The sequence below is a fragment of the Narcine bancroftii genome, chromosome 6 (assembly GCF_036971445.1).
Source record: "Narcine bancroftii isolate sNarBan1 chromosome 6, sNarBan1.hap1, whole genome shotgun sequence".
Classification (NCBI taxonomy): Eukaryota; Metazoa; Chordata; class Chondrichthyes; order Torpediniformes; family Narcinidae; genus Narcine; species Narcine bancroftii.
Genome location: NC_091474.1, coordinates 254,388,034 through 254,400,633, shown reverse-complemented (window position 1 = coordinate 254,400,633; position 12,600 = coordinate 254,388,034). Strand labels below are relative to the sequence as shown.

The 12,600-nt window shown below is 49.0% G+C and overlaps 1 protein-coding gene across 1 annotated transcript in view; it reads right to left on the bottom strand.

Annotated features, from left to right (window-relative positions):
• LOC138737397 (cap-specific mRNA (nucleoside-2'-O-)-methyltransferase 1-like) overlaps positions 1 to 12,600 on the bottom strand; it is a 71,371-nt gene that overhangs the window by 3,875 nt on the left and 54,896 nt on the right. The window contains exons 15-18 of the mRNA XM_069888145.1: positions 4,670 to 4,727; positions 4,489 to 4,557; positions 4,144 to 4,275; positions 559 to 684 (exon numbers count right to left, since the gene is read on the bottom strand). Coding sequence (XP_069744246.1) covers positions 559 to 684; positions 4,144 to 4,275; positions 4,489 to 4,557; positions 4,670 to 4,727 — 385 coding nt within the window. The remainder of the gene's footprint in view (positions 1 to 558; positions 685 to 4,143; positions 4,276 to 4,488; positions 4,558 to 4,669; positions 4,728 to 12,600) is intronic.

Genomic DNA, 12,600 nt, shown 5'->3' with positions numbered 1-12,600 from the left:
TAACCCCCTCACCTCTCCGAACCCCCTCACCTCTCCGAACCCCCTCCCCTCTCCGAACCCCCTCCCCTCCCCGAACCCCCCTCCCCTCCCCAAACCCCCCTCCCCTCCCCAAACCCCCCTCCCCCCCCAAACCCCCTCCCCTCCCCAAACCCCCCTCCCCTCCCCAAGCCCCCCTCCCCTCCCCAAACCCCCCTCCCCTCCCCAAACCCCCCTCCCCTCCCCAAACCCCCCTCCCCTCCCCAAACCCCCTCCCCTCCCCAAACCCCCCTCCCCTCCCCAAACCCCCCTCCCCTCCCTGAACCCCCCTCCCCTCCCCGAACCCCCCTCCCCTTTCCGAACCCCCTCCCCTCCCCCCCAAACCCCCTCTCCACAAAACCCCTCCCTGAAACCTCTCTCCCTTCTTTAAACTCTCTCCCTGAATCCCCTCCCCGAAACTCCTCTCCCCTCCCCGAACCCCCTCTCCCCTCCCCGAACCCCCTTTCCCCTCCCCGAAACCCCTCTCCCCTCCCCGAACCCCATCTCCCCTCCCCAAACCTCCTCTCCCCGCACCCTCCTCACCTCCCCCTTCAGCTCTTGGATGAACTCCACGAGGAGCAGAGTTTCCCTCGGAAGTTCTGTCTTAAAATTCTCCAACTTCTTCCATCGCATTGGAACCTGTCCGTCCCACAGATGGATCTGGGCTTTCTGGGGTGAGGAAAGGTAGAAGAGTCAGATCTGGGCGATGTAAAACCCCCATCCCCTATATCTGGCCCCCCCTGCCCAGAAGGGAAGGGGGAAGAGAAGAGCGATGGTGATGGGGACTCGTTGGTTTGGGGAGCAGAAAGGAGGGTTAATGAGATCGAGCCTCTCAGACGGGCAGGGTCAGGGTCAGGGATGTCTCTGATTGAGTTCACCTCATTCTGGGAGGGAAGGGGAGGAGCCGGGTGTCGTGGTCCACGTGGGGACCAATGATGGAGACAGGAGTGGGGATGAGGTCCTGAAGAGGGAATATAGGGAGTTCGGGAAGAAGTTAAACAGCAGGACCTCGAGGCTGGTGATCTCAGGATCGCTGCTTGTACCAATGGGCTGGAATGTGTATTTCAACACGGGGGGGGGAGGGGGGGGGAAATTAGGAATAAAGGGGGCCTTGAGTCTGGATCAGTATGTGGAACCACGTTGTGGCTGATATTGAAATTTGGCTGGAGGAAGGGTAGGATCGACCTGATGCAGGTACCGGGGTTTAGGGGTTTTAAAAGGAATAAGATGGAAGTTGGAAGATTCTGGGGGGGGGGGGGGTGGGGGAGTCGCATTATTGGTCAGGGACAGTATCTCGGCTGTAGAAAGGGAGGGGCTACAGAGGGAGGGTCCACTGAGTTGGGGTGGGTGGACGTCAGAAACAGGAAGGGAGCTCTCACTGTGCTGGGAGTCGTCGAAAGGCCCCCATATAGCCCTCAGGACCCCGAGGAACAGATATTCAGGCAGATTTTGGAATGGTGGGAAATACAGGGTTGTAGTTATGGGTGATTTCAGCTTCCCTCATATTGACCGGCACCTCCTGACTGCAAGAGGGATGGTTGGGGCTGAATTTGACAGGAGTGTCCAAGAAGGATTCCTGACACCGTGTGTGGACCGGCCGACAAGAGGAGAGGCCAGACTGGATCTGGGTCTGGGGAATGAACCTGGTCGGGACGGACCCCCTCGGTGGGGGAGCATTGTGGTGAGAGTGACCCCAACTCCCTGAGCTTCAACATAGCCGTGGATAAGGACAAAAACAGCCAAACTGGGGAAGTGTTTAACTGGGGGAGGGCTAATTATGAAGGGACGAGGCAGGAACTAGTGAGAATAAATTGGAAACAGATGTTTAAGGGTGAAAGCCCAGAAGTAACGTGGAGGACGTTTCAGGACAATAGACAATAGGAGCAGGAGTAGGCCCTTCGGCCCATCGAGCCAGCACCGCCATTTTACAGATCATGGCTGATCACTACCATCAGTACCCCTTTCCAGCCTTATCCCCATAACCCTTAACTCCTTTGCCCACTAGAGTCTTATCTAACTCTCTTTTGAACACTTGTGCTGGGTTCAAGATAGGTTTGTCCCACTGGGAGAGGGTAAAGATGTTGGGAAAAGGGAACCGTGGCTGACGAAACAGGTCAGGCAACTCGTAAAGAGGAAGAAGGAAGCAAACATTAGATATTGGAAGCAGGAAACAGGAAAGGCTTACGAGAAGTACATGGTAGCCAGGAAGGAGCTTAAGGAAGGGGGCAGGAGAAGGCCTTGATGTATAGGATTAAGGAGAACCCCAGGGTGAGCTATGTGTATGTGAAGAACAGAAGGATGATGAGAATGAAGGTGGGGCCACTAAAGGATCAAGGAGGGAACATGTGCCTGGAGGTGGAGGAGGTTGGGGAGGGTCTAAATGAAAATTTTACGTCAGTATTCACAAGGGAAAAGGACCTTGATCAGGGTGAGGTTGGAATTGAACGGGCCTGTGTCCTGGACAATGTGGAGATTAAGGAAGAGGAAGTGTTGGATCTACTTAAACACATCAAGATTGATAAGTCCCCGGGGCCGGACGTGATGAACCCCAGACTGCTGTGGGAAGGGTGGGAAGAGATAGCTGGGGCAGTAGCGATGATCTTTGAATCCTCTTTGGCCGCAGGGGAGGTGCCGGAGGATTGGAGAACGGCAAATGTAGTTGCCTCGTTTATAAAAGGTAATAGGGAGAATCCTGGGAATTCTAGACGGGTGAGTCTGACGTCAGTGGGGTGGAAACTAATGGGGAGGATTCTTAAGGACAGGGTCTATGAGCATTTGGAGAAGTCCAGTCTACTCAGGGATAGTCAGCAGGGCTTTGGGAAGGGAAGGTCGTGCCTCACGGGCCTAATTGAGTTTTTTGAGGAGGTAACAAAAGAAATTGATGAGGGTCGGGTGGTTGAGGTGGTCAATGTGGATTTTAATGAGGCATTTGACCAGGTTCCCCACGAGAGACTCATCCAGAAAGTCACAAGGCACCGGATCAGGGGAACCTTGTGGATTAAAAATTGGCCTGTCTGTAGAAAGCAGAGAGTAGTAGTGGAAGGAAAATTTTCTGCCTGGAGGTCAGTGACTAGTGGAGGAGCTGCAGGGACCTGTTCTGGGACCCCCTGCTTTTTGTGATGTTTATAAATGACCTGGGTGAAGAGGCAGACAAATGGGTCAGGATGTAGGCAGATGACAAGAAGGCTGGAGGAGTTGTGGATGGAGCTCAAGGTTGTCGAAGGTTACAAGAGGATATCAACAGGATACAGAGTTGGGCAAAAAGTGGCAGATGGAGTTCAATCCAGATCAGTGTGAGGTGATGCATTTTGGATAGACAAAACAGGAGGCTGAGGACAAGGTTAATGGTCAGTTACTGAAGGGTGTGGATGAACAGATGGACCTTGGAGTCCAAATCCAAACATCCCTCAAGGTCACCACACAGGTTGATAGGATAATCAAGAAGGCCTATGGGATGCTGGGCTTCATTAATGGGGGATTGAGTTCAGGAGTAGAGAGGTCATGGTACAAGTCTACAAATCTCTGGTGAGACACCACTTAGAGAATTGTGTTCAGTTCTGGTCACCTCATTACAGGAAGGTTGTGGAAGCTGTGGAGAGGGGGCAGAGGGGATTTTGCAGGATGTTGCCTGAATTGGAAACAAGTCTTTTGAGGCCAGGTTAGCAGAGCTGGGACTTTTCTCTCTGGAGCGTAGAAGGATGAGAGGAGACTTGATGTAGGTTGACAAGATTCTGAGAGGCACAGATAGGGTGGATGGCCAGCACCTGTTTTCCAGGGCAGGATCAGCAAACACCAGGGTGTGTGTACAAAGTGAAGTTTAGGGGAAACGTCCGGGTGGGGGGCGGGGGGGGGGGGGAGTTTTTTTTTAAACACAGAGTTGTGGGGGCCTGGAATGCCTCACCAGGAGTGGTGGTAGAGGCTGGAACATTGGGGGCATTTAAGAGACCCTTAGAGTGGTACACGGATGGAAGGAAGGGGCTGTGGGAGCAAGGACGGGGAGAGTTAGACTGTTGTGGATTAGGTTTATATAGGTCAGCACAACATCATGGGGTGAAGGGCCTGGTCTGTGCAGGAATGTTTTATGTTCTACATCGCCCCTTCACCCACAATCGTGGGATCAGGACTCACCCCCACACCCAGCAGAAAGTACTGCTCTCCCCCAGCGACCATACAGCGGTAGTCCAACACGTGACTGATCCTGTCCATGGTCTCGGCGCTGAGTAGTGTGGGCTTGTGGCTGAACACCTTGATCTCCGTGCCCTGGGGACAGAGAAGAGGCATCAAACCAAGGCAAGCAGTGGAGGTGGGGTGGGGGGGGGGGAAAAGGAGAGGAGAGGGGAGGAAGGAGGGAGGGGGTATTGAGGAAGGGAGTGGGGAGGCGTTATGGGAGGGGGAAGGGTGGAGGAGGCAGAAGGGGAGAGAAGGGAGGGGCAGAGATAGGAGGAGAGAGTCCGAGCCAGTATCTTCACTTACCTGGATGAGCTGAAGGAAGCGACTCCTGGGGTCGGATGTGCTGGGAGCCACTCGAGCCTTGTCTGGGATCTATGGGGGTACAATCATCACTGGGGTCAGTGTGAGGGGTGATGCATGGTCAGGGGGAGATGGGGGTGGGGGGAGATGGGGTGGAGTGGAGGAAAGGGGAACTCACACTCACCCCCCAGATATTGAGGCACTCCTTGCGCAGAGCTGCCTGCCGCATTTCGTTCAGGTTCCTGGGGATGGAGACGGACGGTCAGTGTTAGTGGAAAACATGGTGAGGGGAATGTCCCTCCCACCCTGGGGATTTCCCCTTCACCCTGGGGAAATAACTCCTTTCCCTGAGGATTGCCCCCTCTCCCGGGGAATGCACCCACCCTGGGGATTGCCCCCTCACCCTGGGCTCCCCCTCCCTGGGAACAGCCTGACTGTTGGGGAGGAGATCCGAAATGCTCCAGATACAAGGAGGGTTTTGCCGCTGTGGATGATTTTCTCGTTGGTGAGACATTCCTTGCATTTCCCCCGCCCCCACACCCCGTCCCCTGCTCACACCAACCCTTCACTCTGCTATGACTGCTCTGGATACCATGCAAAACAAAGCTGCACTTAGTACACGTGAGAAGGAAGTGGGAGACAATTGGGTTCATGACACAACGGCTAATCCATAGAGCACAGAAAACAGGCCATTCAGCCCTTCTAGTCTGTGCTGAAACATCATACCACTATTCCCATTGACCTGCTCCCATTCCATAACACCCCAGACCTCCCCAATCCATCTATCTATCCAATTTATTCTTACGATCGAGCCCACATTCACCACCTCAGCTGGCAGCTCATTCCACACCCCCACCATGTGTGTGAAAATCCCCCTCATGTTCCCCCTAAACCAATGTTCTCAATCTTCTTTCCACTTACTTCCCACTTTAAGTAATCACAGAGCACCGATGACATAGGGATTACTTAAAGTGGATGTAAGTGGAAAGAAGAAGGTTGCGAACCCCTGCCCTAAACCTTTCCTCTTTCACCCTTAACCCATGTCCTCTGGTTTGTATCTCACCCACCCTCAGTGGAAAAAGCCGACCTACATTTACTCTGTCTGTCCCCCTCATCATTTTAAATACCTCAATCAAATCTCCCCTCATTCTTCTACACTCCAGGGAATAAAGTCCTAACCTGTTGAACCTTTCCCTGTAACTCAGTCCCTGAAGTCCGGGCAACATCCTAGTCAATCTTCTCTGCCTCTTTCTATCTTATTGACATCTTTCCTGTAGTTCGGTGACCAAAACAATTCTCCAAATTGGGCCTCACCAATGTCTTATACAACTTCACCATAACATCCCAGCTCCTGTACTCAATACTTTGATTTATAAAGGCCAATGTGTCAAAAGTTCTCTTTACAACCCTGTCCACCTGTGATGCCACTTTCTGGGAATTCTGTACCTGTATTCCCAGATCCCTCTGTTCTACCCCACTCCTCAGAGCCCAAACATTTACCATGTACATCCTTTCTTGGTTTGTCCTTCCAAAATGCAACACCTCACACTTGCCTGCATTAAACTCCATCTGCCATTTTTCAGCCCATTTTTCCAGTTGGTCCAGATCCCTCTGCAAGCTTTGAAAACCTTCCTCACTGTCCACAATGCCTCTGATCTTAGTGTCATCTGTAAACTTGCTGATCCAATTTACCACATTATCATCCAGATCATTGATATAGACAACAAACCACAATGGTCCCAGCACCGATCCCTGAGGCACCACTAGTCACAGGCCTCCAGTCTGAGAAGTATCATCCACCACTACTCTCTGGCTTCTCCCGTCCTCCACAAAGCCATGATGACTGTCCTTAATCAGCCTTTGGCTGTCCAAATACCAATACATCCGATCTTGCAGAACACACTCCAAAAATTTGCCTACTACTGACATCAGGCTCACCAGCCTGTAACTTCCTGGTTTAATTTTTGAGCCTTTTTTAAACAACAGAACAATGCGAGCTCCCCTCCAATCCTCCAGCAACTCACCCGTAGAGAAGGAACTTTTAAATAATTCTGCCAGGGCCCCTGCAATTTCGACAGTTGTCTCCCTCAAGGCTCGAGGGAATATCATGTCAGGCCCGGGTGATTTATCTATCTTTATTCACTGGGAGGCAGCAAGCCCCTCCCCCTCTTTAATCCAAAATGTTTCCTGCCACTACTGTTTGTTTCCCTTCCTTCCTTATAGACCCTGCCAGTTTCCTGAGTAAATACTGAGGCAAAAACACTGTTTAAGATCTTCCCCACCTCGTGAAGCTCCACACAGACGACCACTCTGATCCTCTAGGAGACCAATTTTGTCCCTTACTATCCTTTTATTGTTAATGGACTTGCAGACCCCTGCGTGTTTACCTTCACATTATCAGCCAGAGTAACTTCGTGTCTTTTAATACCCTTCCTGATTTCCTTCTTGACTATTTCCTGACATTTTCTGTATCTTCTAGTTCCTCATTTGCTCCTTGTTGCCTATACCTGTGACACACCTCTCTCTTCTTCTTAACCAAATCCCTAATATCCCCTGAAATTCAGGGTTTCCTCTGCCTGGTAACTTTGCCTTTAATCCTGACAGGAACCTGCAAACTCTGCACTCTCAAGATCTCGCCTTTGAAGGCCTCCACTTACTGAACATGTCCTTGCCAGAAAACAACATCCCAATCCTCTCTTCCTAGATCCATTCTCATTCCCACAAAAATGGCCTTTCTCCAATTTAGAATCTCAGCCCAAGGCCCAGACCCATCCTTCTCCATCATTAACTAATGACGTTATAACCATATAACCACTTACAGCACAGAACAGGCCAGTTCGGCCCTACTAGTCCATGCTGTAACAAATCCCCACCCTCCTAGTCCCACTGACCAGCACCCGGTCCATACCCCTCTAGTCCCCTCCTATCCATGTAACGATCCAGTCTTTCCTTAAATGTAACCAATGATCCCGCCTCGACCACGTCTGTCGGAAGCTCATACCACATCCCCACCACCCTCTGCGTAAAGAAATTTCCCCTCATGGTTTCCCCCTTCAATCTTAAACCATGTCCTCTAGTTTGAATCTCCCCCTTTCTTAATTGAAAAAGCCTATCCACATTTACTCTGTCTGTCCCTTTTAAAATCATAAACACCTCTATCAAGTCCCCTCTCAATCTTCTACGCTCCAGAGAAAAAAGCCCCAGTCTGCACAACCTTTCCCTGGAACTCAGACCCTGAAATCCTGTCAACATTCTCATGAACCTTCTCTGCACTCTCTCTATTTTGTTTATATCTTTCCTATAATTTGGTGACCAAAACTGTACACAGTACTCCAAATTTGGCCTCACCAATGCCTTGTACAATTTCATCATAACCTCCCTACTCTTGAATTCAATACTCCGATTATGAAGGCCAACTTCACCACACCATCTACCTGAGTATCAGCCTTGAGGGTACTATTTACCACAACTCCTAAATCCCTTTGTTGCTCTGCACTCCTCAATTGTCTACCATTCAATGTATATGACCTATTTAAATTTGCCTTTCCAAAATGCAGCACCTCACATTTCTCTGTATTAAATTCCATCAGCCATTTCTCAGCCCACACCTCCAGCCTTCCTAAATCACCTTTTAATCTACGGTAATCTACCTCACTGTCCACAACACCACCAATCTTTGTGTCATCCGCAAACTTGCTTATTCAATTCTCTACCCCTACACCCAGATCGTTAATATATATAACAAATAATAGTGGACCCAGGACCGAACCCTGAGAAACTCCACTAGTCAACGGCCTCCAATTGGACAAACAATTTTCTACCACTACTCTCTGACACCTCCCATCCAACCACTGCTGAATCCATTTCACTACCTCCTTATTTATACCTAATGCCTCCACCTTTTTTCCTAACCTCCTGTGGGGAACTTTGTCAAAAGCTTTACTAAAGTCCAAATAGACAACATCCACAGCTTTCCCTTCATCAACCTTTTTTGTAGCCCCCTCGAAGAACTCAATCAGGTTTGTCAAGCATGATCTACCCCTGACAAAACCATGCTGATTACTCCCTATCAATCCCTGTACCTCCAAAAATTTGTAAATAGCATCCCTCAGAACATTTTCCATCAACTTGCCCACCACAGACGTCAGACTCACAGGCCTATAATTCCCAGGTTTGCATTTGGACCCTTTCTTAAACAGAGGAACCACATGCGCCACCCTCCAATCCTTTGCTACCACCCCCGTGGCCAGTGACATCCTAAATATCTCTGTTAATGGCCCCACTAACTGTCCACTAGCCTCCCTGAGTGTCCTAGGGAATATTTTGTCCGGTCCGGGAGATTTATCCACCTTTATCTTTTTTAACACAGCCATCACTACCTCCTCGGTTATCCTTATATGCTTCATGACCTCCCCACTATTTTTCTTTACTTCAACTGGTTCAACATTTTTTCCCCTAGTGAATACGGAGGCAAAGAAATCATTCAAAATTTCCATTTCCTCAGACTTCTCACTCAGCCTACCCTCGCTATCTACAAGCGGTCCAATTTTATCTCTCACTAATCTTTTACTTTTAATGTACTTATAGAAACCCTTTGGATTTATTTCTACTCTGTCAGCCAAAGCCTTTCATGCCTTTTTTTGGCCTTTCTAATTTCTTTCTTAAGATTCCTTCTACACTCCTTGTAGTCCTCCTTCAACTTCTCAGCTCCCTGCTCTTTATACCTCTTGTACACCTCCCTTTTCCTCCTAACCAAATTTCCAATATTCCTCGGAAACCAAGCCTCCCTATGACTTCCAGCCTTTCCTTTGATCCAGACTGGGACATAACTACTCTGTACCCTCAAAATTTCTTTTTTGAATATCCTCCATTTTTCATTAACATCCTTACCTGAAAATATCCTGTCCCACTCAATACTCCCCAAATCCCTTCTTATTCCTATGAAATTTGCTCTTTTCCAATCCAGAACCTCAACTTTAGGCCTCTCCTTGCTCTTCCTTAAAACTACCCCAAAACTAACAGAATTATGGTCACTAGACCCAATTGGTTCTCCAACATTAATGTCCGCTACCTGACCTAGCTTGTTCCCTAACAAGAGATCCAGTATTACACCATCCCGAGTCGGTTCTTCTACTAACTGATTTAGAAAACAATCCTGAACACATTTAACGAACTCCAGCCCATCCAGCCCTCTAACCGTATGGGTATCCCAATCAATGTGTGGGAAGTTAAAATCTCCCATGATCACTACCCTATGATTTTCACACATGTACGTTATCTCCCTACAAATTTATGTATGGTCACTGGACCCAAAATGACCCACTACACATACGTCTGTCACCTGTCCAGTGTCATTCTATAATAGGAGATCCAGTCTGCATCTTCTCCTGTTGGTCCCTCCATATATTGGTTTAGAGAATTGTCCTGAACACATTTGACAAACTCCAAGTCATCCAGCCCTTTTACAGGATGGGAGTCCCAGTCAATATGTGGAAGTTAAAATCTCCTACGATCACAACGTTCTGCTACCTCCCTACAGATTTGCTTCTCCAATTCTCTCAGACTATTGGACGATCTACAATACACCCCTATCAGTCTGGTCACACCTTTCCCTCTCCTCAGCTCCACCCATATACCCTCTGTAGATGAGCCCTCTGGACTGTCCTGTCTAAGCACAGCGGTAATATTTTCCCCGACATTCAATGCCACTCCTCCCCTTTCATCCATCCGTCTCTATCCCATCTAAAACAATGGAACCCTGGAACATTGAACTGCCAGTCCTGGCCCTCCTGCAACCAATTCTCACTAATTGGAATATCGTCATAATCCCATGTGCCAATCCACGCCCTAAGCTCATCTGCCTTTCTGACAATATACTTGCATTGAAATAAATATGCATGAGAACATTTCTATCACATACAAACCTCTGGTTTCTGTGTAGACATGCAGTCCTCGCATGACCTTTACTCTCCTCCACCTCACTATTTACTCGAACACTCTGGTTCCCCTCCCCCTGCAAATTCCGTGCAGCCGATCCCCTCGGGCTCATCAACAAGCTGCTCTAAAAAGCCATCTCATCGGATCTCTACAAATTCTCTTTCTTGAGATCCAGGCCCAACTAGGATTTCCCCATGCTTGTTAAAATCCCCCACGACGACTATAACATTGCCCTTCTGACACGCCTTCTCTCTCTGCTGTTATAATTTGTTGTCTACATGTAATAGTTTAGTCCTGTCGAGGTACAAGTAGTACAACCAAACCACAAAGTACAACAAACAGAATTTATTCTAGTCACGCTAGCAGGAATGAGCAGTAATTAGGGTTGGGTCGACAAGGTCACCTCCCTCATACTGTTGAACCTCATTCAAAGTACAAGGTTACAGGGTACAATATTGAAGGCATTTTGCTGCATTTGATGAAGTGACCATTCCTTGGATGGGATTGTTACAGGCTGAGGTCTTACCGTCAGTGTTTGCTCATTTCTAATGGTTATCATTAATTGGCTTTCGATATGTACCTGACATAATTAAAAGATATGAATTTCTGGCATGACATATTTAAAAGATATGTGCAGGCAGGCATGTACAGTAGTTCAAAGGATCCTTTAAGGCAGTGCAGAACTGTCAGCCTGGCTCTTGGCACATGTAAATGTTGCTTCCCAAGCGATCTCCATATTCATTATTTTTAAACAGGGGCAGCTGAACTCTCGACACTGAAACAAAGCCACGTTGGTCGGTCGTTCTGCAGGCTTTTGATGTTTCCACATTCTGCTTGACTTGCTTGTCGTGCCCTCAGCTGTTTTTGGACAGGAACCTGTTGGGCAGGCTGTGTCTGACAACTATTGTGTCGAGGAGCAGGAGTTGGCTTTATGGAAGAGGTTTTCTGGAATGTTGTTAGTTGTCTGGGTGGGGATCCCAATACCCATTTCTTAGTAAATCACAGCGATCATTTAAAAGTATACTTTACCTTTGATAATACGGTTATAATAATTGTTTCATCTTAACTCTATGACACATTCATTTCATGACCCTTGTCAACCAATACCACAACATCCCGCTACTGTTTGGAAATCTGGATACAGCGGCCATCACTCCACCCACAATGATTCTGTATCTCCTACGTCACCTCTTTCTAATGAGGTAATGTTCCTTACCCACAGAGCCACACCACCCCTCTGCTCACCTGCCCATCCTTTCGATGCCCTGTGTGTCCTCCGGCATTCAGCTCCCAGTGACTTCCATCCTTTCGCCACAACTCCGTGATGGCCGCAACATCAGACACGCCAATCTGTAGCTGTACTGCAAGGCCACCCACTTTCTTCCTTCTGCCACATTTACATCTAACCCTTACAGTGTGACACATCTCCACTAGCTGCAATGTTGCCCTCTCTGCCTGTCCTTCCACACAAACACCCGACCAGCTGTTGCCACGTGCACCAAACGCCTCTTCCTCTGTCTCTTCACGTTGGATCCCACCCCACTTCCCCCAACAGCATTTAGCAAATTCCCTGCCAGGATATAGGTTTGCCTCGAGTTCAGGTGCAGCCTGTCCCACTTGTACAGGTCACCCCTTCCCCAGAAAAGCTTCCAGTGATCCAAGAACGTGAACCCCTGCCCCCTCTCTTCAGCCTCTCTCTACAGGAAGGCCAGGTACGACCTACAGAAGGTCATTTCAGCAGAAAGAGGGAATTCCGAGCTACAGCAGGGTTTGAGGCAGCTGCATTGCTTCACTATCTGAAGAGCTGAACACCTTTCCTGTTTTCAACGGGACCAATGAGAATTCCTGCAGAAGCTGGAGGCCAACGTCAGGACGTCACTCAACAAGGTGAGTCCCCATGGGCGTCAGGTCCTGACGGTGAACGCGGCAGGTACTGAAAGTCTGTGCAAACCTACGAGCCAGAGTATTCGCGGACATTTTCAGCCTCTTATTGCTGCCGTCAGAGGTTCCCAACAGCTTCAAAACGGAACCAATCACCTGGTGCCCGAGAAGAGCAGAGGGAGCTGCCTCAGCGACTCTTGCCCAGTTACATCCACATCTTCAGTGATGAAATGGCCAGAATTAACTCGTACTTGTTAATTAACACAACCTTGCACTCAATGTCCGCAAAACCAAGGA